We start from the raw sequence: 25,358 nt of genomic DNA, 5'->3' as shown, positions 1-25,358 counted from the left end.
TGGTCTGCGTATCTAGGCAGTGGAAATAATGTGTAATAGAGCCCTTATGGCCTGTGTTGTCCTCAGTGGGGTTCTGCTGATGTAAAGGTGCCATTGTTTGTTCTTGCATTGTAAAAGTGGCACTTGCCCTTTTTTAAATGCTGCAAGATGTTGACATCTAAGGCCAGAACCCAAATCAGATATGATGACTACACACTCAGCTTTTTATTTTTTTTATTAAAGGGGTCATGAAATATGTTGTTTTATTGTTTTATAATGTTTCCTGGGATGCACTTATAATATCAGTAGGTTTTTTACATCAAAAATTGTCATAAGTTAGAAATAAAAGGCATTTTTCCTACCCTGCTTTTAGCCCTCTTATTTGAACGCTCTGTTTTAAGGGGCGTGTCTGCTGTTGAAATAAGAAATAGCAAAGTATTACTCTCTCAAAAACTTTTAGCACGTTTTTACTATTACAGCTCTCAAGGTTAACTAATTGTTGATTAGTGTTGATTATAGCATTACACTTAAATCTATGGCATTATATTTAGGTTGTGTGAAAAAGGTTGCAGTGATGAACATTGTAGCCGATCACAGGCATGTTATAGAGTGCATGAAAGCAGTGATCTCATCATTGCAACTTGATTTTTGCACACTAACGAATGCTTTCATCATAACTAACAGTGTAAACTTGATGTAACTAAGATTCGTTGAATAAAATGGAAGTTTTGGCACGTGTCCAGAACTCAGTCACTGATAAACTTGCGCTGTTTGATTGACAGCTACTGCGATTGTAAAGGGAGCGCTCTTTGATCACTTTCTGTATATAATTTAATCACCGTTTATATAACAGATTATTTTCATCCTACTAAGAGAAACAACGTGAAGTTGACCGCCACTGGTTGACAGTCACTGGTTTGATTTTCTGACACATAGACAAAGAATATCTGACTGTACATGAATCATTACATATCAGATCAGGCATTAGATTTAACACAGTTACTTACATGTTGTTGCATTACTGTCGAGTCCATATCGTAAAAGTCTGTTTGCAAAGCCTGCGCTGAAATACGATTGATTTACCAAAAAATCCACAGTGAAATCGTGAAAACAAATAAAAAAAGCTCAACTGAGACATTCACATTGTTGACAATAAACCATAACCATATTCCTAGCATTAGGATCCTTTGAAAGGTAATGTTATTTTTAGTCCTGTATCGCTCTTCTCTCCTCCTCATCTCACTAACACGCCAATGGGCAGGGCTAACATTGCAATCATGAAGTAGGCGTTGATTTCTTCTGCGGAGGTGGCGTTTCACCTATCTATGTCATAGATAGGCACATTCCAGGATCAGTCATTCTCTGGGCCTGGTGTCAATAAAAGCTTTTATTGGACTAAAAAGGGAGTTTTCAGTTCTGAAACTTACAGGATATTCTTATAGTGCGATGACCTCTTACATATCAAAAGCTCGAGGAAAAGTTGATTTCTCAATTCATGACCCCTTTAATAATATTTTTTTACAATAAGAAGCAATTTAAAATAGATGTTTTATTGAATATTTTTAATAATTGATTTAACATATTTTAAAATTTGTTATTGTAAATTGTAATAATAGTAATAATTTAAATAATATTTGTAATATTATTCTTTTATCCAATCTGTTATAGTTTTTTTTTTTTTTTTTTTTTTTTCAGCCAAAAACTGAAAAAGTCCAGAGTGTGATTTCCGTTTGAAAATTTTTAGCAACCTGTATGGTCTGGTCCCGAATATCATAACCCACTTCCACGAATGTAGGTCATCACATTTTATTGGACAATTTAATGGAATATCTGATGAAGGTCATCATTAGTCAGGGATTCAAGCACCCTCATAAATTCTTCACCATTTGAGCCCTTTTCTTTTACTGAACAAGAGGTGTGAAGGCCATTTATGGCATTCAGCATGTTAAAATACTTCTCATGTGAACGCTGACTGTTTCATGACAATATAACTTGTGTTTCAGCTTAATTACGATAATAAGTACGGACCACTTACTAAATTTAGCATGAAAGCATTGGCCTAACTAAAAATTGACAGTGTTTGTGACCCTTCTTCTTTGAGTTGTCACAAAGACCGTTCTGCTTTTTTATTCTCCACAGATCAGTTAATGCACCTTGCATGTTTTACTTTAATGAAGGGATAGAAGTATTGTGCCAGCATTTGAAGGTGGTCGATGTTGTGATGTATTATGTAGGCCACTAGGTCCTCTACTACGTACGTTCTTCATGAATCATGCACCCTTTTATCCTCACCAGACGGTTGATGGATCAAGGTCAAAGGTCGATCATGTCCAACACCATTTAGAACATCGTCCACATTATAGCGAGTCTATATTTATTTCACCTAGCGCTGGAGACACGCTAGGCAGTCACACCAGGGGTTTGCAGTTCCCTTGTAAATGTCACACTGACCAGATTAATGTAGCACCATCAAGACCCCTATTAATCACCACTGAGCCCCAGCTCTACCTCCACCTGTTCGCCGTACCACCCCATACATGAATGAACCGGCATGATGGATCTTAATGACCCTTAATGGTGTTGTGTAAAGAATGAATTTTACAGCCCCTTTTTATGGTTATCGCTTTTATTATAGTTTTCATTTCATTATCATATTAGGTTATTTATGTCTGAGGGGAACCCGTAGTGGTCTGCCAGGCTTGGCAGATTGTCAGCTTTGTGGTTGTAAAGTATCTGGGTCTTCCGCGCACAGTGCAGTTTGCTAATGAGGATTTTTGCTGTGATTGAGGCTCAACTGTTTGACAGGGTCTAAGAACCTGGTACGTGAGGTGCATTAAGCTCCGTGTAGACCATATCGCATGCCTTTATCTTCTCCATTAACATGAAATCAAACGTCATGTGTACTTGTTCTTTCTTTTCCAAAGTCACCATAAAATTAAAACAAACCTTTTTATTTAACACTCATCCCTGGTCTAGCTCTTACCCAACAAGGAAAATTCTCTTATCTTTTACTCACCCATGAGCTGTTTCAAACACTTGTTACTTATTTTTCCCTCGTGGAACACAAAACAAGATAATGAATGTGATTTCAGCTTGATTAATTGTAACTTAAACACATAATAAACCAGCCAAGAGTGTCAGCAAAAAAGGTACTCTGATCGGTCTTGGTGGAAAATAACCTGATATTCAAGCATTTTAACAGTAACATCTCAGTAAAATCAATTTTGACAGTGATCTCCTCTCTGCCAGTCAGCGCTTTGCACTCCAGTCCAGTGGATGGCAGAAACACCTGCTGTTTCTGTGCTCCAACATTTTGTCACATCGTTTCAATGTTCATTAAATTGTTTTCTTTGTTCTGCAGAGGAAAGAAAGTCATATGTTTGTAATGACATGAGGGTGAGTAAATGATGACTTTTCATTTTGAGTGAACTATCAAGTTGCAACCAACAGGTACTGGCATGTGTTTTAGGAAAGAAGTAGTTCTTTGGTATGTAGCGCCCACTTTTTGCAATCCATTCAATTTCCAAAGGCAAAAATGCTAGTTTTCTTTCGGTTGAATATCCTGTTTTACTTGGAAATAAAAAAGTGGAAAAGTGGGTTGTGAAATGTTTTAAAGGGTTAGTTCACCCAAAATTTCTGTCATTAAGTACTCACCCTCATGTTGTTCCAAACCCATAAGACCTTCGATTGTCTTCAGAACACAAATTAAGATATTTTTGATGAAATCCGAGGGTTTCTGAACCACATAGGCAGCAATGTCATTGCACCTTTTGAGGTCCAAAAAGGTATTAAAGACATCGATAAAATAGTCAACATGACTACAGTGATTCAACCTTAATGTTGTGTAGCGACAAACAGTTTTTATGCACAAAAACAAAACAAAAAATGAATACTGAGCCCGCGTTCAGATGAAAACACAGAAGATCTGCAACGAAAATATCGTAGCAGTATGACGGGGCAGATGAATTTGTTGAATAAAGTGTTTTTGTTTTGTTTTTTGCACTCAAAAAGTATTTTCATCACTTCATAACATTAAGGTTGAACCACTGTAGTCATGTTGACTATTTTATCGACGTGTTTAATACCTTTCTGGACCTCAAAAGGTGCAATGATGTTGCTGCCTATGTGTGGATCAGATACCCCTGGAATTCATCAAAAATATCTTAATTTGTGTTTCAAAGACAAACAAAGGTCTTACGGTTTTGGGATGATATGAGTGTGTGTACTTAATGATAGAAATTTAATTTTGGGGTGAAGTAACCCTTTAACCCTTATAGGGTCTTTGGGGTCTGCACAGACCCCAAATGACGTTTGCTCAAATAAAAAAAAAAATGTTCTCTTTGTCCAAATGACATGAAACTTTGTACAGTTGTTAACACTTTCTAGATCTACAAAGAAAAAAAAATTGGAGTGATATCTTGTTTTTATGTTAGTGTAAAAAAAGGGTCACACTCAGGGTTTTTGGGGTCTCCACAGACCCCAGGCAACAAAATGTAATTTCGTAACAAAATAATTGTTTTTTAAAAAACAAATGTAATTTTACTCTGTTTATTAATGTTTTTACTACATATTTGTGCAGTTATTGGAGGATTTGTCATATCTTTTAAATTTATATAAATAAATAAATATTTATTTTATACAAAAACGGCTTATGTAAAATTCACTTTATAAAAGACCCAAATTTCTAACTTTCATTCAGAGGGATAACATGGATAATTTGACATGGTTTAGTGTAAGATTTTTGCCCATCTTTTGGAAAATGCAGTTATAAAATTAAAAAAACTAAATAAACTATCATTTTTACCAGTAGATGTCTGCAGAGCTCCACTATTTTCTATGTGCTATTTGACTGACTGAAAGACATCTTTTCACAAGTATTCTTCAGTTGGATTCATATCTAAATATTCTGAAATCACAATTATGACAATAAAAGACAATAAAAATTACTTTTTGTCAAAGTTTAGCAATGTTGATTTTGAGGATGAATTTTGTCCATTTTCTAAGTGGAGTCTCATCATAATGTAACAATATTGAAAAACTGATTTTTTTCATTACAAAAAATACTAAACTTTGACAAAAAGTAGCCTTTATTGTCATAATTGTGATTTCAGAATATTTAGATATTAATCCAACTGAAGAATACTTGTGAAAAGATGTCTTTCAATCAGTCAAATAGCACATAGAAAATAATGGAGCTCTGCAGCTATCTACTGGTAAAAATGATAGTTTTTTTAATTTTATAACTGCATTTTCCAAAAGATGGGCAAAAATCTTACACTAAACCATGTCATATTATCCATGTTATCCCCATGACTTAAATTTAGAAATGTGGGTCTTTTATAAAGTGAATTTTACATAAAAAGCTGTTTTTGTATGAAAATATATTTTTTAATTTATTTATATAAATTTAAAAAATATGATAAATCCTCCAAAAACTGCATAAATATGGAGTGAAACATTAATAAACAGAATAAAATTACATTTGTTTAAAAAACAAACAAAAAAACAAGTATTTTGTTACAAAATTGCATTTTGTTGCCTGGGGTCTGTGGAGACCCCGAAGACCCTGAGTGTACTTCCCAAACGAAGACCGCACAAGGGTTAAGTTGACCTTAGGATTCACCATTAAAAAGATGTTTAGTTTTCTAAGAAAGGGTGGATGAAACATTTTGACATTAAGTTATATAAAACCTCTTCCACGTTACCCATCTGGGAGTTTTTCTTCTGTGGTATGACTCTTAAAGCCAAAAGAAAATCCAAAACAGTAATTATCTCAGCCCCCTACTTCAAATGTAATCAAGGAAACGTTTTCTCCTGCTGCAGCAATGAGACACTTCAGCTGAGGTCACCTCTCTGTGATTCAATCTCTTGCAACCCACCCTTGATCTTTCTTTACATGGGAAATGGCGTATTAATTAGATGTTGGGGAAATGAGAGTGTGATGCCATCGTAATAAAATAAACAAATAAGCCAGGGTGAAATTGGCAGTATTTATTCAGTCACTGTGCACTGTTGATAGGGCTAAGGAAAATACACTTGGGAAGGGACCAGATATGGGATGCGCATCAGTAAAGCTTGCTAATGTGATTGTTTGCTGTTAATCAGTTTTAGGGGTCACTTTTGGAGGCTGAAATGTTACTTTCACAGGCTCTATGTCAAGTTGAGGAAAAACAGTCTGGCAATTCCATAAGGAAGAGGACCAACGGGGATTAAAGCCATAGGGAATCATTTGTCGGCTTTGCTTAAGTGGTCAAACACTTGCGGTGCCCTTGGAAAAAGAGGAAATATGATTTCCCTTGGGGTTGTTGCCGTGTTTCTTGTCTACAGTCTGATCCCAAAAGGATGTTGAGCCCCGCTGCAACTTTTATGACCCAAAACATTTTTCGCCTTCTACATCCTGCTAATTGGCCAAAGCTAAAGTTTCTCCTAGTCTGTAAGTCAGATCAAAAGTGAGGTGCTTTAATAGGTGCCCTTACAAGATTTTCTTTAGTATCAGACTGATCAGGGCTGTGCAGGGCAGCAGAGCATGAATCATCCATTTTAATTGATCTTTCACCAAAACAGTTGTTTTTGTAGAAGCATTGAATACAGCAGATATTTCAAGAATGTTCCCAGAGGACTTCTCCAAGAGGTCACTGATGGTGTAAAGCCTCTCTCTTGGGGACTCTGAAAGATTAGAGAGTCTTTTCCTGAGGCTCAGATGGATGCTTTCAATAAAAGAGGTGGCAACTCTGTGAATAGCAGGAAGCTTGGAAGCTGGATGCTGCCCTTTTGGCTTACAATGCAGGATGCTTATGCAGAAGACTGGTCAAATCCCAACCGTAACTTTTCACCCGATCCCATTCCTCCTTGCCCTTCCCATCATTTCCTGTCATCCCTCTACTTTTAGTCCCAGTAAATCAGCGAAATACTTTTCATTTTGGTTTTTAGATTCATGTAAGGTCTTTCATAGGTGGCCATCTTGTTAAATTCTGCAACAAAGGACACTAGTGAAGGTGATACAGTCAGCTGTCCAAACTAGGAGTCATCGCACTTCAGATAGGAATCCCTTTTCCACTGCCCAGGCATCATGCCAGCTTGCTTTGGTCTTGTCTCCCTTTGTCATGAGTTAAGGAGTCACCAGCGGATAAGGAGTATATTACAAGTCCTATTGGAAGTAAGGTTTTCCCCAAAAGCTTTTGAGGATGTACACTGACTCTTTACATGTCAGAAGGCCTGATTCACTCCCATCACACCTCTCAATGTCTCCTTGATTTTCTTGTACCTGTTAATGAGCCTTAATGGACTCATAAATAATTGTAACTGAAAGGCCTCATGACTCATTTTGCCATACACCATTCCCCCAAATCAGAAATCCAGAATGGACACATTTACTCTTTTCACTTCACTTCACCCTGCCCCCAGTGACCTGGCGCAACCCCGATTTAGCAGCAAAACCTTTTACCTTACCATCCCCGTCAGCATTTTCTATAGATTTTTCTTTTGTTTATGTCCATCCGTCACTGTCCGAGACTTCACTCCCTGTCATCCTGCACATCTCTGTTGATTTGAGCCACATCAGGATGGGCTCCTGGGGCACCAGAGAGACTAATCAAAGAAGTAATGTGATGGAAGCACCCCTGACGCTGACAGTTCCTATATTGAGAGCAGTCACTCACTCATGGGTAGTGGCCCATCTTCATTGCCTATGTGATGGATGCCTACCTTTACTAAGGTTAAGCTCCTGTTCTTTAATGGCATTGTGTCAATATTAGTGGCTTGCGGGGTTCTCTGGGAACGTCGCCCTTCTTTGGTCAGTCTCTGATTAAGAGACTTGCTCAAATTTCTATCAATGTATTTGAGAAGGATCAATAGGAAGCTTGAAGGTCAGTCTGGTGCTGAAAGAGAAGATTGATTGCAATATTCATATGCGACGGTTTATATTTGAGGTCAAAGTGGTAAGTTGGATAAAGGTCAACTAACTGTTACTTCTTATTTAAAACTGCTAATGCAGATTTTACACGAGGGTGTTAAACAACGCAATAATTGTGTTTAAAAGCTTTTCTTTTTGTAATAGTTGCTTCCTTGTGACACATTTAAACTCTTAAACTCTCTTGTTTTCCGCAGCTCAAGAGCAGCATACAGAATCTGAGCATCAATATAAGCCATGATGCCAATGAGTAAGTACCTCCCCCTTACTTTGACCTCTGTATTGATGTTGACCTCTGACCTCTCTCCACATTTCCATAGATTCTGGTTACTTGTATTATTTACATGGATAGTGCTTCATTTGGCAGTTTGAATGATGTTTCTGGGTTTTTTTTTTAATGATAATTCAGCCGCTAAATCTTGATGAAAATTAATTGTATTGAATTTTATTTAATTAGTATGGGAAAGAGGATTGCAATACACAAATGTCTAATAAAAAAAGTTCACTTTGATCGATAATATACATTCACCTTTGTGACAATTAATTGTCATCCAATCATGACAATAAAAAAAAATTTTTCCCACATTGAAACCAAGGTTTTTGTAGTTTGGATCTATAATTTAGTGTTTGTTTCTATTTATTTTCATTTTTGTATTTTATTTCAGTTTAACTTTCATTTTTGTACTTAACAATAACACTGCCACCTTGTGGTCAAAAGCATTTCTATTGCATTGTGGCTTAAAGGCATAGTTCACCCAAAAATTAAAATTATCCCATGATTTACTCACCCTCAAGCCATCCTAGGTGTATATTGACTATCTTCTTTCAGACTAACACAATCCGAGATATATTTAAAAATATCCTTAGTCCTCCAAGATTTATAACAGTTGTGAATGGTCGGCCAAATTCTGAAGTAAAAAAAAAAGCATCCATCCATAAAAAAATGAATCCATACAACTCAGGAGGGTTAATAAAGGCCTTTTGAAGTGAAGGGATGCATTTTTGTTAGAAAAATATCCATATTTAAAACTTAAGGATGGCTTGAGGGTGAGTAAATTATGGAATAATTTTCATTTTTGGGTGAACTATCCCTTTAATGTATTTGTGTTGGGACTTAATTTATTTGTTTTGTGGCTTAATATGGTGGTGTTCTGACTATTGTGTTGTGCACCTGTGACCCAACGTAGTCATGCACAAAAAAACAGGTATCTGTGTAGGTCTTTGCTGTACATTTCATTCTTTTTTTGTCCTTTTGTACATTATCATTGCACCCTACCCCACAGAGCACATTAAACGATTAAATGGGAGCACTTAACAGCAAATTTTTTGAGTAACAGGAACACCTCGAGTGCCTGTGTCACGCAAGCGTTTGACACTGTTCTGGGCCCATCAGTGGATGGCCAGAATTCATTATCATATACAGAAACCCCTGGAGGATATGAAAGAAGCAGAAAGTCTCTCAGATGAGAAGAGTGGCATTTCGTGTTGAAATGTCACCGCTGCACATCCTGTATGTCATTTACTGAATGGAGGGCTACCCAGAATGAACAATGAATTAACATCAGCGCTCATTTTATCATCTGTGGATGTGCATTTGCATTGGAGACCAATGTATTATTGGTATATTTTGGTTTATTGGAGTTAGGACTGTGTTGTTTCTAAATGCAACAGAGTTTTAAAGGGATGGTTCACTCAAAAAAATTTAAAAATTAAAAGTGTCATTTGTCATTATTCACCCAGAACCTTTCTTTTCATTTCTTTTTGTCTATGGAACACAAATATATATATAAGAATGTGCTAGTTTCTCTTTTCCATGAAGTTACAGTGATTCAAAAAGGAAACAAAAGCGCCATAAAAGTGTCATATATTCTAAGTTCCCTGAAGTCATATGAAAGTCCTCATTAATTTTAAGAGCGACAAGTACATTTTTAGATATTTCCTCATTTGCAATAATCAGATGAACAATGGTCATATTGGTTTTAAACAACATGAGGATGAGTATGTGATGGCAAAACTAAAATTAATTGTTGGCTTTATTTCATTTTTGTTAGTTTTATAGTTATGAAAATACATTTTAGTTTAGTTTCAATCTTTCTTAGTTATGTTAGCTTCTAAAAGCATCATAAAAGTGGTCCATATGGCTATGCTTCTGAAGTCATATGAAACTCCAGTCTACATTCATTTTAAGAGCGACAAGTACATTTTTAACAGAATAACAAAGGTCATATTGGTTGTAAACAACATAAGGGTGAGAATATGATGAATGAATCATAATTTTTGTGAAATATCCCTTTAAGGCTCACTGGTACCATTTTGTGTACGTGTCGGCAGTCTCTTTGCTTATTCGACTCTATCTCCAGAATTTCCATGCATAAACAAATGCACCGTCATCCACCACTTTACCATATGTTCTCAAGACAACATCATCTTTTATTAAACAAACACTTCTGTGCTTCGAACTGAAACCCCAAATGTTCTTTCTGTACACAATCATCTGCTGTTTTAATATGATCACCTCATTTCACAGTTTCAATCCTTGAAGTGCTTTACCCAGGCTTGGTTCGCACCACTTGGAGAAGCCTCAGATGGGAGTTATCTTGCTGACCTTCCCCCAAAAGCTGCAAGGACATGATTAAAAGCCACTTAAGATGGGCCTCACTTGTACTTCTCTATCACTGCCTGTGATAGACCACCAAACCAGTACTGACTATCACAGGAATTACATTAGCAGATGCCAGGGTGACGAAAAGGGATCTCCTGTTTCTCAGTGATGGCCAAGAGCACTCACGGCTAGACTGACAGCCGCCACTGCGATTGTCTGTTCCTCTCAGGCTTTGGGAAATGGCTTTGGGTGTCCATGCAGACCAAGCTGAAGGGCTGATCTTCAGATATGTACCTCTGATGACAGTATACCAGATGTCAGCCACACTTCTAGGTGTTGAAAGAAATCTCAAGCTGATCTAATTCAAGCTCTCTGATTTCTCAGTGGACAGTTTCTAGGTAGGATGCAGAAAAAGAAGCTTGTTTTGAACAAGCTTAAAGTGAAGACCCGACTAGAGATTCATGCCCATGCGTAACAGACCACGGACCGATTCAAAGATCCTTCATGTGCTCTAATTAGAGGCTGAATAGACCCTCGTTATTGAAGAGACCTGAATAAATGATGGAATTAAGAGGGTGGCAGCAGCTCTCTTGGGGCCAGAGACCTAAAGCTCTCCCTGAATTCCTAGAAATTATCTCCAGCACAGTGTTGCTCTGTGAAGCCTAGAGATTGTAGATATACTTTCTTGATAGCTTCAGTACTCTCTTTCTCTCTCTTGACACATAGTTAGTTTAGGAAACATCTTCAATCCAGTGTACAGGGTCTTTACGATCCATCGCACAAACCACAGTAATGTAATTTAACACCACAGGCTAAGAAAAGCAGCTTACTTCATAATACTCATAATGACATTTGAGAGGATCTGACCTAACTTTTTTGTCTGATATAGAGCAGTATAATGAAATATCTTCAGCCCTAATAAGCACACACATTATTCTTTACCAGTCTAGCGGGTGCTCTGTGTTCATTGTGTGTCTCTGTCTTGGATGATAATTAAGACTGACCCACCTGTTCAATGATGAATGGCTCCTGGCGCTACAGGTGTAGGTATGGCCCAGCGTGAAATTGGTGACGCTGGCCTTAATTACCCTTGTGTGCTTACGTTGAGAGAAAATCAGAGTGTTCCCTTCATAGCACGACTGAGCTTTTTTATGCTTTATTTAGGAAACCAGACAGCATGAAGCAGAAAAACGCCTTCCCTCCTAATTTCATCCACTCTCTGGACTCCACGCACATGATGCTGACATCACTGCATTGTTACAGGTGATGAACCGTCTGTTGTTTTACATCCCACACTCAAGAGGTCTTTTAATACTTGGTTATTATGTTTTTAGACCCACTTAAAGGGTTAGTTCACCCAAAAATGAAAATGATGTCATTAATGACTCACCCTCATGTCGTTCCAAACCCGTAAGACCTCCGTTCATCTTCGGAACACAGTTTAAGATATTTTAGATTTAGTCCGAGAGCTTTCTGTCCCTCCATTGAAAATGTATGTACGGTAGACTGTCCATGTCCAGAAAGGTAATAAAAACATCATCAAAGTAGTCCATGTGACATCAGTGGGTTAGTTAGAAGTTTTTAAAGCATCGAAAATACATTTTGGTCCAAAAATAACAAAAACTACGACTTTATTCAGCACTGTAATCTCTTCCGGGTCTGTTGTCAATCCGGGTTCACAACTCCGCAGTGACGCTGCTGACGTGTTATCCGGTGCGCCCGAGCTTCGTTTACAGTCTGAGGGAGACGCACGCTGTACTCAAGCTATTCTACATTGTTTGTATTTTGGTATTGCTATATTTTTTTTAAATGGTGCGTAAGTGTGCATGTCGCAGATGTCCTAATCACCAAAAACAACGATGTAAAAGTGCATTACCAACGCTGACAGATGAAAGGATTCAATGGAATCAATTCAATGGAATCAATTCAATAGAATCAATTAAATGAAAAGGATTCCGGAAGAGAAGACAATGCTGAATAAAGTTGTAGTTTTTGTTATTTTTGGACCAAAATGTATTTTCGATGCTTCAAAAACTTCTAACTAACCCACTGATGTCACATGGACTACTTTGATGATGTTTTTATTACCTTTCTGGACATGGACAGTATACTGTACATTCATTTTCAATGGAGGGACCAGAAAGCTCTCGGACTAAATCTAAAATATCTTAAACTGTGTTCCGAAGATGAACGGAGGTCTTACGGGTTTGGAACGACATGAGGGTGAGTCATTAATGACATAATTTTCATTTTTGGGTGAACTAACCATTTAAAAAGCAATGAGCAAATGAACTTTGTACAGTCACAATAGTATCTTTCATGTGTTGTTTTTTTTTTGTTTTGTTTTTTTATTGGAGAGTTTTGTAACTTGTAAATTGAGACTTGTTTTGCTTTTTAAGGCAATATTATATGTGTTAAACATGCTAATAATAATGTTAAGCTGAATACACAGAAACAGATAAGAGTTTACATTTACCCAGGGTTAAGAATAGAGAGTGACTGATGTTATGATCATTAGACCAGAATAAAAATAAATGCATTATGAATAATTCTGCTAACATTTTACAATAAGTTTTCATTTGTTAAGATTAGATAACTACATTAATTAACATTAACTAGCAATGAACAATATTTCTACAGCTTTTATTAATCTTAGTTAATGTTTATCTCAACATTTACTATAACATTTATAAGATCAAAAGTTATGTCTGTTAACAGTAGTTAATGCACTGTGAACTAGCATTGGCGTGAACATTTTTATTAACTTACATTAACAAAGGTTAAAGGGTTAGTTCACCCAAAAATGAAAACTCTGTCATTAATTACTCTCCCTCATGTCGATCCAAACCCGTAAGACCTTTGTTCATCTTCAGAACACAAATTAAGATATTTTTGATGAAATTCGAGAGATGTATGACTCGACCTTCACCGTGCTTACTGCGGCAATTACGTAAGGATAATTACAGGGAAGAGAAGAGATTATTAAATAAAGTCTCTATTTTTGTTTTGTTTTTGCGCACAAAAAATATTCTCGCCGTGTCATAAAATTAAGGTTGAACCACTGCAGTCACATCAACAGTTTTAACAATGTCTTTAGTACCTTTCTAGACCTTGAAAGTGTTTATTATATTGCTGTCTATGGCGGAGTCAAATACCTCTCAGATTTCATCAAAAATATCTTAATTTGTTTTCTGAAGATGAATGAAGGTCTTACGGGTTTGGAATGACATGAGTAATTAATGACACAAATTTCATTTTTGTGTGAACTAACCCTTTAATTAATGCTGTAAGGATATATTGCCCATTGGTAGTTAATGTTAGCAAATGCATTAACTAATGTTAACAAATGAGACCTTATTCTAAAGTGTTGCCATAATTTTTAAATGCTACTACTATTACTACTTCTGCTTCTTCTTCTTCTTCTACTACTACTACTAGTACTTCTTCTACTACTATTATTTCTACTTTTACTACTACTACCACTACTACTTCTATAAATAATATTAACAGAACAATATCCAATGTTGTTATTTAATATTTATTATTATTATTATTATTATTATTATTATTCATAATGTTGTTATTTAATATTTATTATTATTACTACTATTATTATTATTATTATTATTCATAATGTTATTTAATATTTATTATTATTATTATTATTGTTATTCATAATGCATATATTTAATAAAAAATATTATATTAATAAATATTAACAACAATATTCATTATTATTAATTATACTATTTGAAATCATTTGAAATACATATTATATTTATTATTATTATTATCATTAAATATATTAATAAATAAATATTAACAACAATATTCAAAATGAATTTATAAAATTATGTATATTAAAAATGATAATAATATTATAATAATAAATGATTTTGATGCATATATTTATTATTAATAATAACAATGTTCATTATTATTAGTAGTAATAATAGTACTAATAATAGTAATGATAAATTATTGACATTGCATATATTTGATTAGTAATTATAAAATAATATATATATTATGAATAATTTTAGCAAACAATGTTAATTATTATTTTGTTATTATTATGTTAATTGTTATTATTTGTTGTTGTTAAATGTGGTATGTACATTTTCCTCTGTTTTCTTCAAACATGCAGGGCCGGTCTCACGTTTGTGTCTGTCCATGACTGTTATTGGACCCATGCTCTGACGGTGGACACCATGAACAGGGTGTGTATGGAACAGATCGTTCACTGCAGAATGTTTTTTCAGTGCATATTCTTTCAACGGGAATGACTGAGCGGCCCCACCATGTCAGCTTAACAGCCAGATGTTTGCATGCTGAGTTCACCATATGTTCAATAACCAACCCTGTCAGCATGGGTTATTTCAGTACTGAATGGCCATACCTCTCATCCTCTCAACTGGTCTATTTTTTGGCAAGTTGCCATTAACTAGACTTATCTTCAAATACAAAACGGCTTATTTAGTTTAGATTTTTATTTTATTTACCTCAGATTTCTTTCACAGATCTGTTTTACACCCAGATTATTTTAAAAAAAGGAATAATTCACCCCAAAATTAAAGTTATGTCATCATTTACTCACCCTCATGGCTGTACTTACTTTACAGTCACCTTCATTTATTAAGTTTCACCTCCATGTGACACTTTACAATGAACTTCTAAGCTTAATAGCTCCATATGTTCCCTTAAACCATATTCAGCTGTCTGAATTGAGACTCTTTTTGGACTTTTATCTTTTCCCATCCTTCTCTCCTTCTGTGAGTGGTCTATTGTCTGCGAGTCTTTCCCTGACATGCTTTGTGACCACAGATTCCTCTTAAAATGGGAAAGTTCAAAAAGGAGAGAGGTGAAACGTCTGAGACGAGCATAAGAAAAGGGAAGCTAGAAGGAGATAGCATTGAAGCTGGCGCATTAGTGCGCATAATGATTGACTGAGTGCTCTTTGTCGCTCCTCAGGTGTGTCGTGAGCAGTTCGTGGCTCTGCATAGTCAGCCCATTCTAGAGGAGCTGTCCGGGTTTCTTCTGCAGAAATATTGCAGCAGGCCTCCGTAAGTCCCATTGCACATTGCTGGTTTTTAACTATTAAATGGTATTTAACTACTATAAATAGTGGTTAGCTACTAAACTGCTAACTGCTTGGGATGCACTGATATTGAAATTCTGGCCAATGCCCAAAACGACAGTATTTTCCTGTTTATGGCCAATAACTGATAAACTGTCAATATTATAAATCTATACTACTCTATACTAAAGAAAGTTGATAGACTCAAAAAAAAAAAATCAAATAAATAGTTCATATCAATATAATATCATATATCGGCTGATAAATAATCATTTTCACTTTAAGGCCAACCAATAAATGGCTGATATTATAAATCTGTTACTTTCTTTAAATAAAAAAAGAAAGAAAGAAAATTGATAAACACTACATGCTACAATTTTTGAATTTGGAGTAATCACAAACCATTAAATATTCAATATCGGCCAATAAATATCCAACATCAGGTGATACTGATAAATTAAAAAAAAAAAGATATTGTTCAAGCACTTCACCATTAAATACTAGAGTACTGATAGTGGAATTCTCGCCGATACCAATAATTATAGTATCTTCCTGGTTCTCGTCAATAACCGATAAATGGCCGATATTGTAAATCTATTCTACTTATAGAAAATTGATACGCACTAAAAACTGTGTACATATAGATTATATTTAGAATTAAATATCAAATATCTGCAGAAACGCAATCATTTTCTCATTAGGGCCAGTAACCGATAAATGTCTGATATTATAAATCTGCTAGTTAAAGAAAATTGATACACACTAAAAATTGTGTATAAATAGTATTTATTTAGAATTAAATATCAGATATTGGCAGACAAACAATCATGTTAAATTAGATTAGATAACCGATAAATGGCTGATGATATAAATCTATGCTACTTTCTTTACAAAAAAAAAAAAAAAAGAATACACTAAAAACTCAATTAAATAGCTTGCATGCTACAATTGATTTTTGGAGTAAGCAGAAACCATTAAATATCCAATATCGGCTGATAAATATCCAACATCAGGTTATACTGATAAATTAAAAAAAAGATATTATTCAATCACTTCACCGTTTAATACTAGAGTATTGATATTGAAATTCTGGCCGATACCAGTAATTATAGTATTTTCCTGTTTCTCAACAATAACCGATAAATGGCCGATATTGTAAATCTATAATACTTATAGAAAATTGATACTCACTAAAAACTGTGTATATATAGATTGTATTTAGAATTAAATATCAAATATCGGCAGAAACGCAATCATTTTCTCATTAGGGCCGATAACCGATAAATGTCTGATATTATAAATCTGCTAGGTAAAGAAAATCGATACACACTACAAATTGTGTGTATAAATATTTTTTATTTAGAATTAAATATTAAAAATTGGTAAATAAAAGATCACATAAATGCAGCAGTTCTCCTACAGTTAACAATAAAATGTCCAATATTGGCCATTAAATATTTAATATCGGCTACTAAGGATGCACTGATATGTAATTTCTGGTACCAATAATTATTTTTATATTGTAGGCGATATAATACACTAATAATAATAAACAAAAAGTTTGTGTGCTTAAAATGAATTTAGAATAGACAGAAACAATTAAATATCACCTGATACCATAAATATAAGTTATTGGATGATATTTGCGTTTTTTTTCTATGTTGCTGATATGAATGAATAAGGTTTAATTTAATTGAGTCCATTTTTTACTCTCACAGGGTTGTATCCAAGCCAAAGAAGATTCAAGAATACTATAAGATGGTGCAGCTTTTGTCCAGCGTTCCTCAAACAGGTGAGTTAAACCCTGACACAGACCACCAGCTCAACATCATCTAATTGACAGCTTGTCAGGTTTAAGGCAGCTTTTTTACTGTTGCATAACAACGCACAGTCCTGCAGAACCACACATTTGATTTTATGTTCATCAGCGAGATAGATTTCATTAAACTGATGACAATTAATTCTGTCAACTGGTTAATCTGTTTATGTAACACGGGCCAGAAGGAAACACACTGGACAACGTGAGCACATTTGTCGCAAAATCACAAATCTGGCACATCAAAAAGCTGATTCAGCAGACAATATTGAGGAGAGCTTTTAAAACGTGCTTAAAGCATCTGTAAAAAAACAAGAAATATGATGATTCATTCACTGTATAACTGTGCAAAACACACACTTTTTCTATAGTAAAACAGCTTCATATTATTTCTAAAGTACTGACACATAAAACTGAGTCATGCTGTTGAAGTGACGCTTAGTATTCTTCCAAGACTCATCCTTATTGGCACTAATGAAATTGTGTCCCTGAGGAGTGTGTGCCTGTCCATGTGTGTCCCATAGGCCTGATTTCCTCTGCTCTGCTCTTCAGAACAAGGTGACGTCTTGTGCCTTTGTGCACAAGCAACTAGCCCACCCACGATTGTTTGCACAAGTCAGTCGCTGCTGACCTGCTTAAGTGTTTTGTCTATATTTATATCTCCTGTAGGATTCATTTCATGTTTTCAAGTACAAATGAAATTGATTTAAGATGAATGGATTGATTAAAGAGAGTGGCATGGTATAAGTTTTTCAGTAGTTATTGATTTCAGGTTCTACCACTTAAAATGAATGATTTTAGAAAGTTGTGCGCACAACAGCACTTTTGGTCAATCTCTCTTGGGCATTTCTTACATTTTGGCATGAAATTTATATATGAAAATAGCTGTCAGTTTTCAACATTGATAATAATCAGAAATGTTTCTTGAGCAGCAAATCAGCATATTAGAATGATTTCTGAAGGATCATGTGACACTGAAGACGAGCAATGATGCTGTAAATTCAGCTTTGATCACAGGAATACATTTTAAAATATATGAAATTATAAATTATGATATTTCACAATAGCATACGAGACCTTAGTTGCCCTATAATAAAAATATTTAAATTTTAAAGTGTGTTTGTAAATTACAAATGTAAGTGTAGATCATAATAATAGTATTTATTGAATTTTAATTTATGCTGACATTGTGTTCGGACACAATTTTTATTTCTTTAGATATTACAATAATGAGAATGTTCTTTAGGCAAAATATTTCTTATTTTATTTTTGTAATAATAATTCTTTTTTTAATTATAATTAGTGCAATATATACACTACTTTTATACAAATTAATACTTTTATTAGTAAGGATGCATTAAATTTATTAAAAGTGACAGTAAAGACATTTATAATGTTTTAAAAAAAAAAATGCTGTTATTTTGAACTTTTTATTCATCAAAGACTCCTGAAAAAATCTATCATGGTTAAATATTAACTGTTTTTGACATTGATAATAATCAGAAATGTTTCTTGAGCAGCAAATCAGCATATTAGGATGATTTCTGAAGGATCATGTGATCCTAATGATGCTGAAAATTCAGCTTTGAGCACAGGAATAAATTACATTTTAAAATATATGAAAATAGAAAAGAGTTATTTTAAATTGTAGTAATGTTCCAAAATATTATTGTTTATTGTTACTGTATTTTTGATCAAATAAATACAGCCTTGGTGGACATAAGACTTTTTTCCAAAACAATAAATAAATCTTTCTTTTGAACAGAAGTGTATATAGACGTAGTTTAAAAGAGGAAAGTATAAAAAACACACAATAATTAAGACACCAAAAAGCAAAAGTTATGATTACAAAGTAAAACATGTACTTGGTGTAATATTTAATGCCAGTTTAAATTACTTGATAATGAGTGCTAAACTCAACTGTTTTCTTTTTGAGCTAAAAGTCTGTAATCATGTCATTTCTCTCTTGTAGGTGATTTCAACCTGGAAAAGGTGAAAGAATCAGTGTATTTCTTCAGCTGAAGAGCGTATCGTGAGCTGACGGACAGCTTTTATCAGGAGGCTGAGAGCCCTCCACAGACCTCATCAAAACAGACTGCTGCTTTTTACTACATTGAAAGAGTGCATGACTGAGGCTGGATTGGTTGATCTGGTAGTGTGCGTGAGTGAGTGAGTGTGTGCGTCTGTCTTGTCATATTATCATAAAGACATCACTTAAGCACTGAAGCAGAGTTCTGACGGAGGTAAACAGCAGGAGTCGCCCTTGTGTGCGGTTACGAGAGCGTGGAAGCGTATACGTGATCTCCTCTTGGTATGGAGCAGGAACGCACTCTCGGCAGGGCTCTGATCCGCTCCTTCACTCCTGAGTGCTAACGCGGAGCTGATTAACCACAGATTCTGGCTCTCATCGATTTCAAGGCAGCCCCGTCTGAAAGGCCCTCTCTGACATTTCCACTTGGACATGATTTACTCCCAGCATCCCCCCACAGCTGGCGGCTCTCACATTCAAAGACAATGAAAAAAAAAATGAGAGGATATTTATGATAATGGATCAGAGCACCTTTAGGACAACTTTGGATGATGTTTGACCTTGTGGTGTCTTTTTTTTTTTTTCAAAGCACTTAAATGACTGTGTTTTATGAACAAAGACATTTTTATTCGTTGGGCGCTTATTGGAGAATTTACACATGGCATTCAGTGAGAAATAAAGTCAATATTTTTGCACTCTGGGTCTGCGAAAGGTTAATTGTTATTGAAATTTTCAAGAGCCAATAGCTCGCCTCAGCAGCTCTGTTATGTTTTCTGGATTTTGACGACGTTTTATTACAAAGGGCAAAGCGAAACAAAACCAATCCAATCCAATGCAAGGCTACACTTTATTACGTGAGAATTGATGCCAAAAGACCTGCTCATTTCCTGACATCTTGAACAACCTCTGTGTAGGAAGTTACGCTTACAATAATAATAGCTTATGGGCTTAGAGCTGTTTCCTGCCACATATTGGTTTTAAGACACTTAACGCCAGTGTTTCCTGAAGCTACAGGCAAAACAAATTAAATTTTACTTAAGCTGCCATGTGATCAGATAAACACGTTGTTCTACCACACAACCACCAGTGTAACTGACTCTTATAAACTGGTTCTATTAATGAATCACATAAGATTCACAAACTATATTTGAATCATTTAAAAAGAAACCTTAACTGAATGAATTACTGAGTCTGTTAAAGCATTACTGAATTATCTGATTTGCTGATTTACTGAACCGCAAGTCATATCTTCATTCTCTTTCACTCGAAATTTCATACTTTCCAGAGTTCAGTTAACAATGTGATCAGATAAACTCATCTTTCAAATACACAACCATCTGTGTAATGTGATTCACAACAGTGAGTCTTATGAACTGATTCTTTACATGAATAAAATAATTCACAAAATCTCTGAACCAAAAGAAATTTCCTGTTTCACTTGGTTTACTTGAAATAATGCTAGAATTGTTAAGCCCGGAATACACCAAGCCGACGGTCGGCCATCAGGCAGTTTTTGTTCGCTGATCGACTAAGTTTTCTTAGTGTGTTCCGCACCATCATCTGCTTTTTTTCGGCCGATTCAAAATGTTTAATCGGCATCAGAGCTCATCAGTCAGTCTGGCCATCTAGTCATTCTTATTGGCTGTTCAGCTACTGCCACCTGCTGGTATGGAAATGCATTTCTTCGTACGCAAGCACAGAACGGACGTGGTACTTGGTCGTCGGGTGTCGAGTGTTGGTTTGGTGTGTCAGGGCAACTTTGGCCAACCACACAGTCTGCTTTCGTCGCAACTAGTTCGTCGGCGTCGGCTTGGTGTGTTTCGGGCTTTATACTTCTTCTTACATTCTTACATGAGTTGGGTTTGCAATATGATTCAGAATCAGATAAACATGCCACAACCACTAGTGTAATGTAATTCACAAACAAGTGACTCTTATGAAGATTCACAAACTCTGTTTGAATTATTTAAATAGAATTCTTAGCTGAATGAATCACTAAATCCATCAAAGCATTAATGAATCATCAGATTCACTGAACCGCAAGTAATTTCTTGTTTCACTCAAAATGAAGCAAGTAATGTACACTGTATTGCCAAAAGTATTGGGACAATTGAATTCAGGTGTTCATTGAATTCAGGTGTTCCAATCACTTCCATGGCCACAGGTGTATAAAATCAAGCACCTAGGCATGCAGACTGCTTCTACAAACATTTGTAAAAGAATGGGTCGCTCTCAGACACTCACTGAATTCAAGCGTGGTACTGTGATAGGTTGCCACCTGTGCAAGTCCATTTGTGAAATTTCCTCACTACTAAATATTCCACGGTCAACTGTTAGTGGAAGCAATTGGGAACAACAGCACCTCGGCCACGAAGTGGTAGGCCACGTAAAATCACAGAGCAGGGTCATCACATGCTGAGGCGCACAATGCGCAGAAGTCACCAACTTTCTGCAGAGTCAATAGCTACAGACCTCCAAACTTCATGTGGCCTTCAGATTAGCTCAAGAACAGTGCGTAGAGAGCTTCATGGAATGGGTTTCCATGGCCGAGCAGCTGCATCCAAGCCTTACATCTCCAAGTGCAATGCAAAGTGTCGGATGCAGTGGTGTAAAGCACACCGCCACTGGACTCTAGAGCAGAAGAGACATGTTCTCTGGAGTGACGAATCACTCTTGCCAGTTGCCAGGAAAACTACTTGCCTGAATGCAGTGTCCCAAGTGTAAATTTTGGTGGAGGGGGGATTATGGTGTGGGGTTGTCTTTCAGGGGTTGGGCTTGGCCCCTTAGTTCCAGTGAAAGGAACTCTTAATGCTTCAGCATACCAAGACATTTTGGACAATTTCATGCTCCTGACTTTGTTGGAATAGTTTGGTGATGGCCCCTTCCTGTTCCAACATGACTGCGTACCAGCACACAAAACAAGGTCCATAAAGTCGTGGATGAGCATATTTGGTGTGGAGGAACTTGAGTGGCCTGCACAGAGTCCTGACCTCAATCTGATAGAACACCTTTGGGATGAATTAGAGCGGAGACTGTGAGCCAGGCCTTCTCGCCAACATCACTGCCTGACCTCACAAATGCGCTTCTAGAAGAATGATAAAAAATTCCCATAAACACACTTCTAAACCTTGTGGAAAGCCTTCCCAGAAGAGTTGAAGCTGTTACAGCTTTAAAGGGTGGGCCAACTCCATATTAAACCTTACAGATTAAGAATGAGATGTCATTAAAGTTCATGTGCTTGTAAAGGCAGACGTCCCAAAACTTTTGGCAGTATAGTGTATAATGAACTTAAAATTCATGAAGTGTCATTACTGACTGGCTGTTCATGATGTTTAGTTAAAGATACATATGCAAGAATTGCCATGAATATAGCCATTGTTGCTAATATGGTGTTAAATCATGAATAAATAAATACATTTGCAAGATGGTTCATCCAAAGGTTCTTGTTATCATCCAAATTTCACTGCGAAAGAAAAAAATTGCTCTCAAATCAAGTGATTGGATGAAACTCTCCTTCACTCTTAATCATTCATAAAATAGCTCAAATTCTCTGGCGACAGTCTGAGAAGTCACTTAAAGCAACAAGCAACAAGAGGAACAGCTTTTACTTAAAGACACAATACTTTTACAATCATGTAAATTATTTTGCTAAACCGTCATTATGGACTACTGCATAAAAATTGATGAATGAATGCATAATAGATTTTTATGAAACGGATATTTACACTCTGATCGTGAATTGAATATGAACTAAACACCATATTTCTATGCTGTCTTTTTCTGCTTGCTGTCATGCCCAACAACACCGCACAATAAAAGCAAAGCTTTGTGCTTTATTAGGTACCTGTAATGAGGTGGAAACAGACAACTTTCCACTGTAAGGTACTCATGGATGGACATGAGATGAGTTGATATCTTTCAGCCCAATTGAAGTGGCCATCTCAGCAGTTATGACTAAAATAGAGATAAAGCCAGCTGGCCTTAGATGCAGTAATTTAGATTAATTCGTTATTTTTTCCCAGTTGATGTGGTTACTTCTGCTGCTTCCTTATGTCCCAGACATTACTAATGGAACTGAGAGTTGACTGCATGCCAGAAAAAGATTTCTTTTTTTCTTTTCAGTTTTGTGAGTTTCTTTATTATTATTATTTTAATTAAGAAGATTGATTGAAGTTGTCACGGAGATGTCTTCTGAAAGAAAGACACCTCAAGGGTCATGTGACTGCATGTCACATTTTTCAACATCTTAAGTAGAGTGACCACAAGTTGAACATGCTGACACACTGTCAACTCAGAGAAAGTTCAAGACAGGAACTTACATACAGGAGCACTTAGCAAAGGTCTGAAGTTTAAAAAACTCTGTTTCTTTTCCACTGGCTTGTCTGACAAATGCAAACTTGCATTGAAACCTTCATATCTGTCAGCTTAGATATTAGTCAGGCTCTTGGGGGAAACTATCACAACATGAAATGAGATGTGCACATTTTTGAGGATGGTAATACTTGGTGCCGGAGATGATGCTGTAACTGTTTTACTTCCGTTTAGCAAAAAAAATGGCGACAAATTGAATTTCAGATCTGCTGGACTAAAATGAAGTGATATAATGAACTGAATTAAGTTGTATATTAAACGATAAGTAAATTTGACCAGTAGCCCATCATTATACAACTTTATTTCATGCAAAGCTGCAAAACAACCCCAGGGTCTTGTAACATCCTAATTAATGAAACACTATTTAAGTAGATTCATCACAAGATGTTCTGAAGGTTTATTCAAACAAAACAGCAGAGCCCCTGCTAAAGAACATGTCTTTTTAATCAACATAGTCATGAAAAATGTCCACAGATGCTATTGATAAACTATCATAAATCAAACCTATGCAGTGTTGTGAAAGTTAACATGCAGTGTGCCCTCCTTTTGAACAACAACAGAATAAAAGCTTCATTATAAAACATTTTTCCTCTACCATAATGCATAGTAAAACTTAGTGGTATTTAATGATAGCTACAACTGAGACAAATATTCCTTTCTCATGGACAAACTGTAAACTTTATTGCTTCAAATATGACTTAGAATTTGGCAAAAATATAACACTTGGTATATATTGAATAAAATCAACATCTGTTTTTGGTGCAACATAAAACCGAGGACATGTGCATCATTAAAAGCAGCTATAAGATTTTTTTAATCGGCTTATAGGACGACACTGGCTCGTGCACAGCTGAGTCTAGAGGGAATCATTTAAAAGACTGTTTTTACAAGGAAAAGACATTATGATTCTATTCAAAGTCATAAAAAATGAACTTTATCCCCTGATGCTATTTTCAACCATCTGCCCATTTTGTTCTTTTTTCAAAATCATAAATGAGCAATTCACGCTTGGCTTTGTCTCCAGGATGAGAAGAACAAATAGGAGCCGTTACAACAGAGCTTATAGTCTCTTTCAAGCTGTGAAATGGTAACAGCAGAATATAAATAGGTTTCATCAAGGATTCAAAGACCGAGAGGACATCAGACCTCATTAGGTAGCCATGGCAAGTGAGTTATTTAGTGCTCCAAAACAACAGATAGTGGAGAGACTCATCGTCGCCTGATGGATCTCATCACATTGCAGAGGAGGGAGGTAATCACCAATGTACTTACTCGCCTAACCTCAGTTGCCCTCTAAGATGTGCGATCCCCCTCAAAACTGCTCAAGCTTTGAGCATTAAGTCATATTCATGCACTCTCTGCTTTATTTGTGAGGGAGAATGATTTTTACAAACAGGACAGAGCCACAATCTTTTAAATAAATAGTTCATTGATATTGAAAAGCTGACCTTTGTGAAGAAAGCTACTTAAGTCCTTTGTAATTAAGACTTAAATGCATTTGAATGCACCAGATAAGGGCAAATTAGTCTCCCAGTCGTTACACTTTGTACTTTAGCAGCATAATTAGTTTGAAAT

General features: G+C 35.7%; 1 protein-coding gene across 1 annotated transcript in view; it reads left to right on the top strand.

Annotated features, from left to right (window-relative positions):
* Window positions 1–20,112, top strand: part of polrmt (polymerase (RNA) mitochondrial (DNA directed)) — a 54,296-nt gene extending 34,184 nt beyond the window's left edge. The window contains exons 16-21 of the mRNA XM_048165635.1: window positions 8,086–8,138; window positions 11,655–11,753; window positions 14,638–14,710; window positions 15,462–15,553; window positions 17,286–17,359; window positions 19,356–20,112. Of these exons, the coding sequence (XP_048021592.1) occupies window positions 8,086–8,138; window positions 11,655–11,753; window positions 14,638–14,710; window positions 15,462–15,553; window positions 17,286–17,359; window positions 19,356–19,405 (441 nt within the window). The 3' untranslated portion in view covers window positions 19,406–20,112. The remainder of the gene's footprint in view (window positions 1–8,085; window positions 8,139–11,654; window positions 11,754–14,637; window positions 14,711–15,461; window positions 15,554–17,285; window positions 17,360–19,355) is intronic.
* Window positions 20,113–25,358: the final 5,246 nt, after the last annotated feature.

This window comes from Megalobrama amblycephala, linkage group LG2, assembly GCF_018812025.1.
Source record: "Megalobrama amblycephala isolate DHTTF-2021 linkage group LG2, ASM1881202v1, whole genome shotgun sequence".
In the NCBI taxonomy this organism is placed as follows: Eukaryota; Metazoa; Chordata; class Actinopteri; order Cypriniformes; family Xenocyprididae; genus Megalobrama; species Megalobrama amblycephala.
Note: the sequence above shows the minus strand (reverse complement) of the source record. Positions and strands in the feature narration are given on the sequence as shown.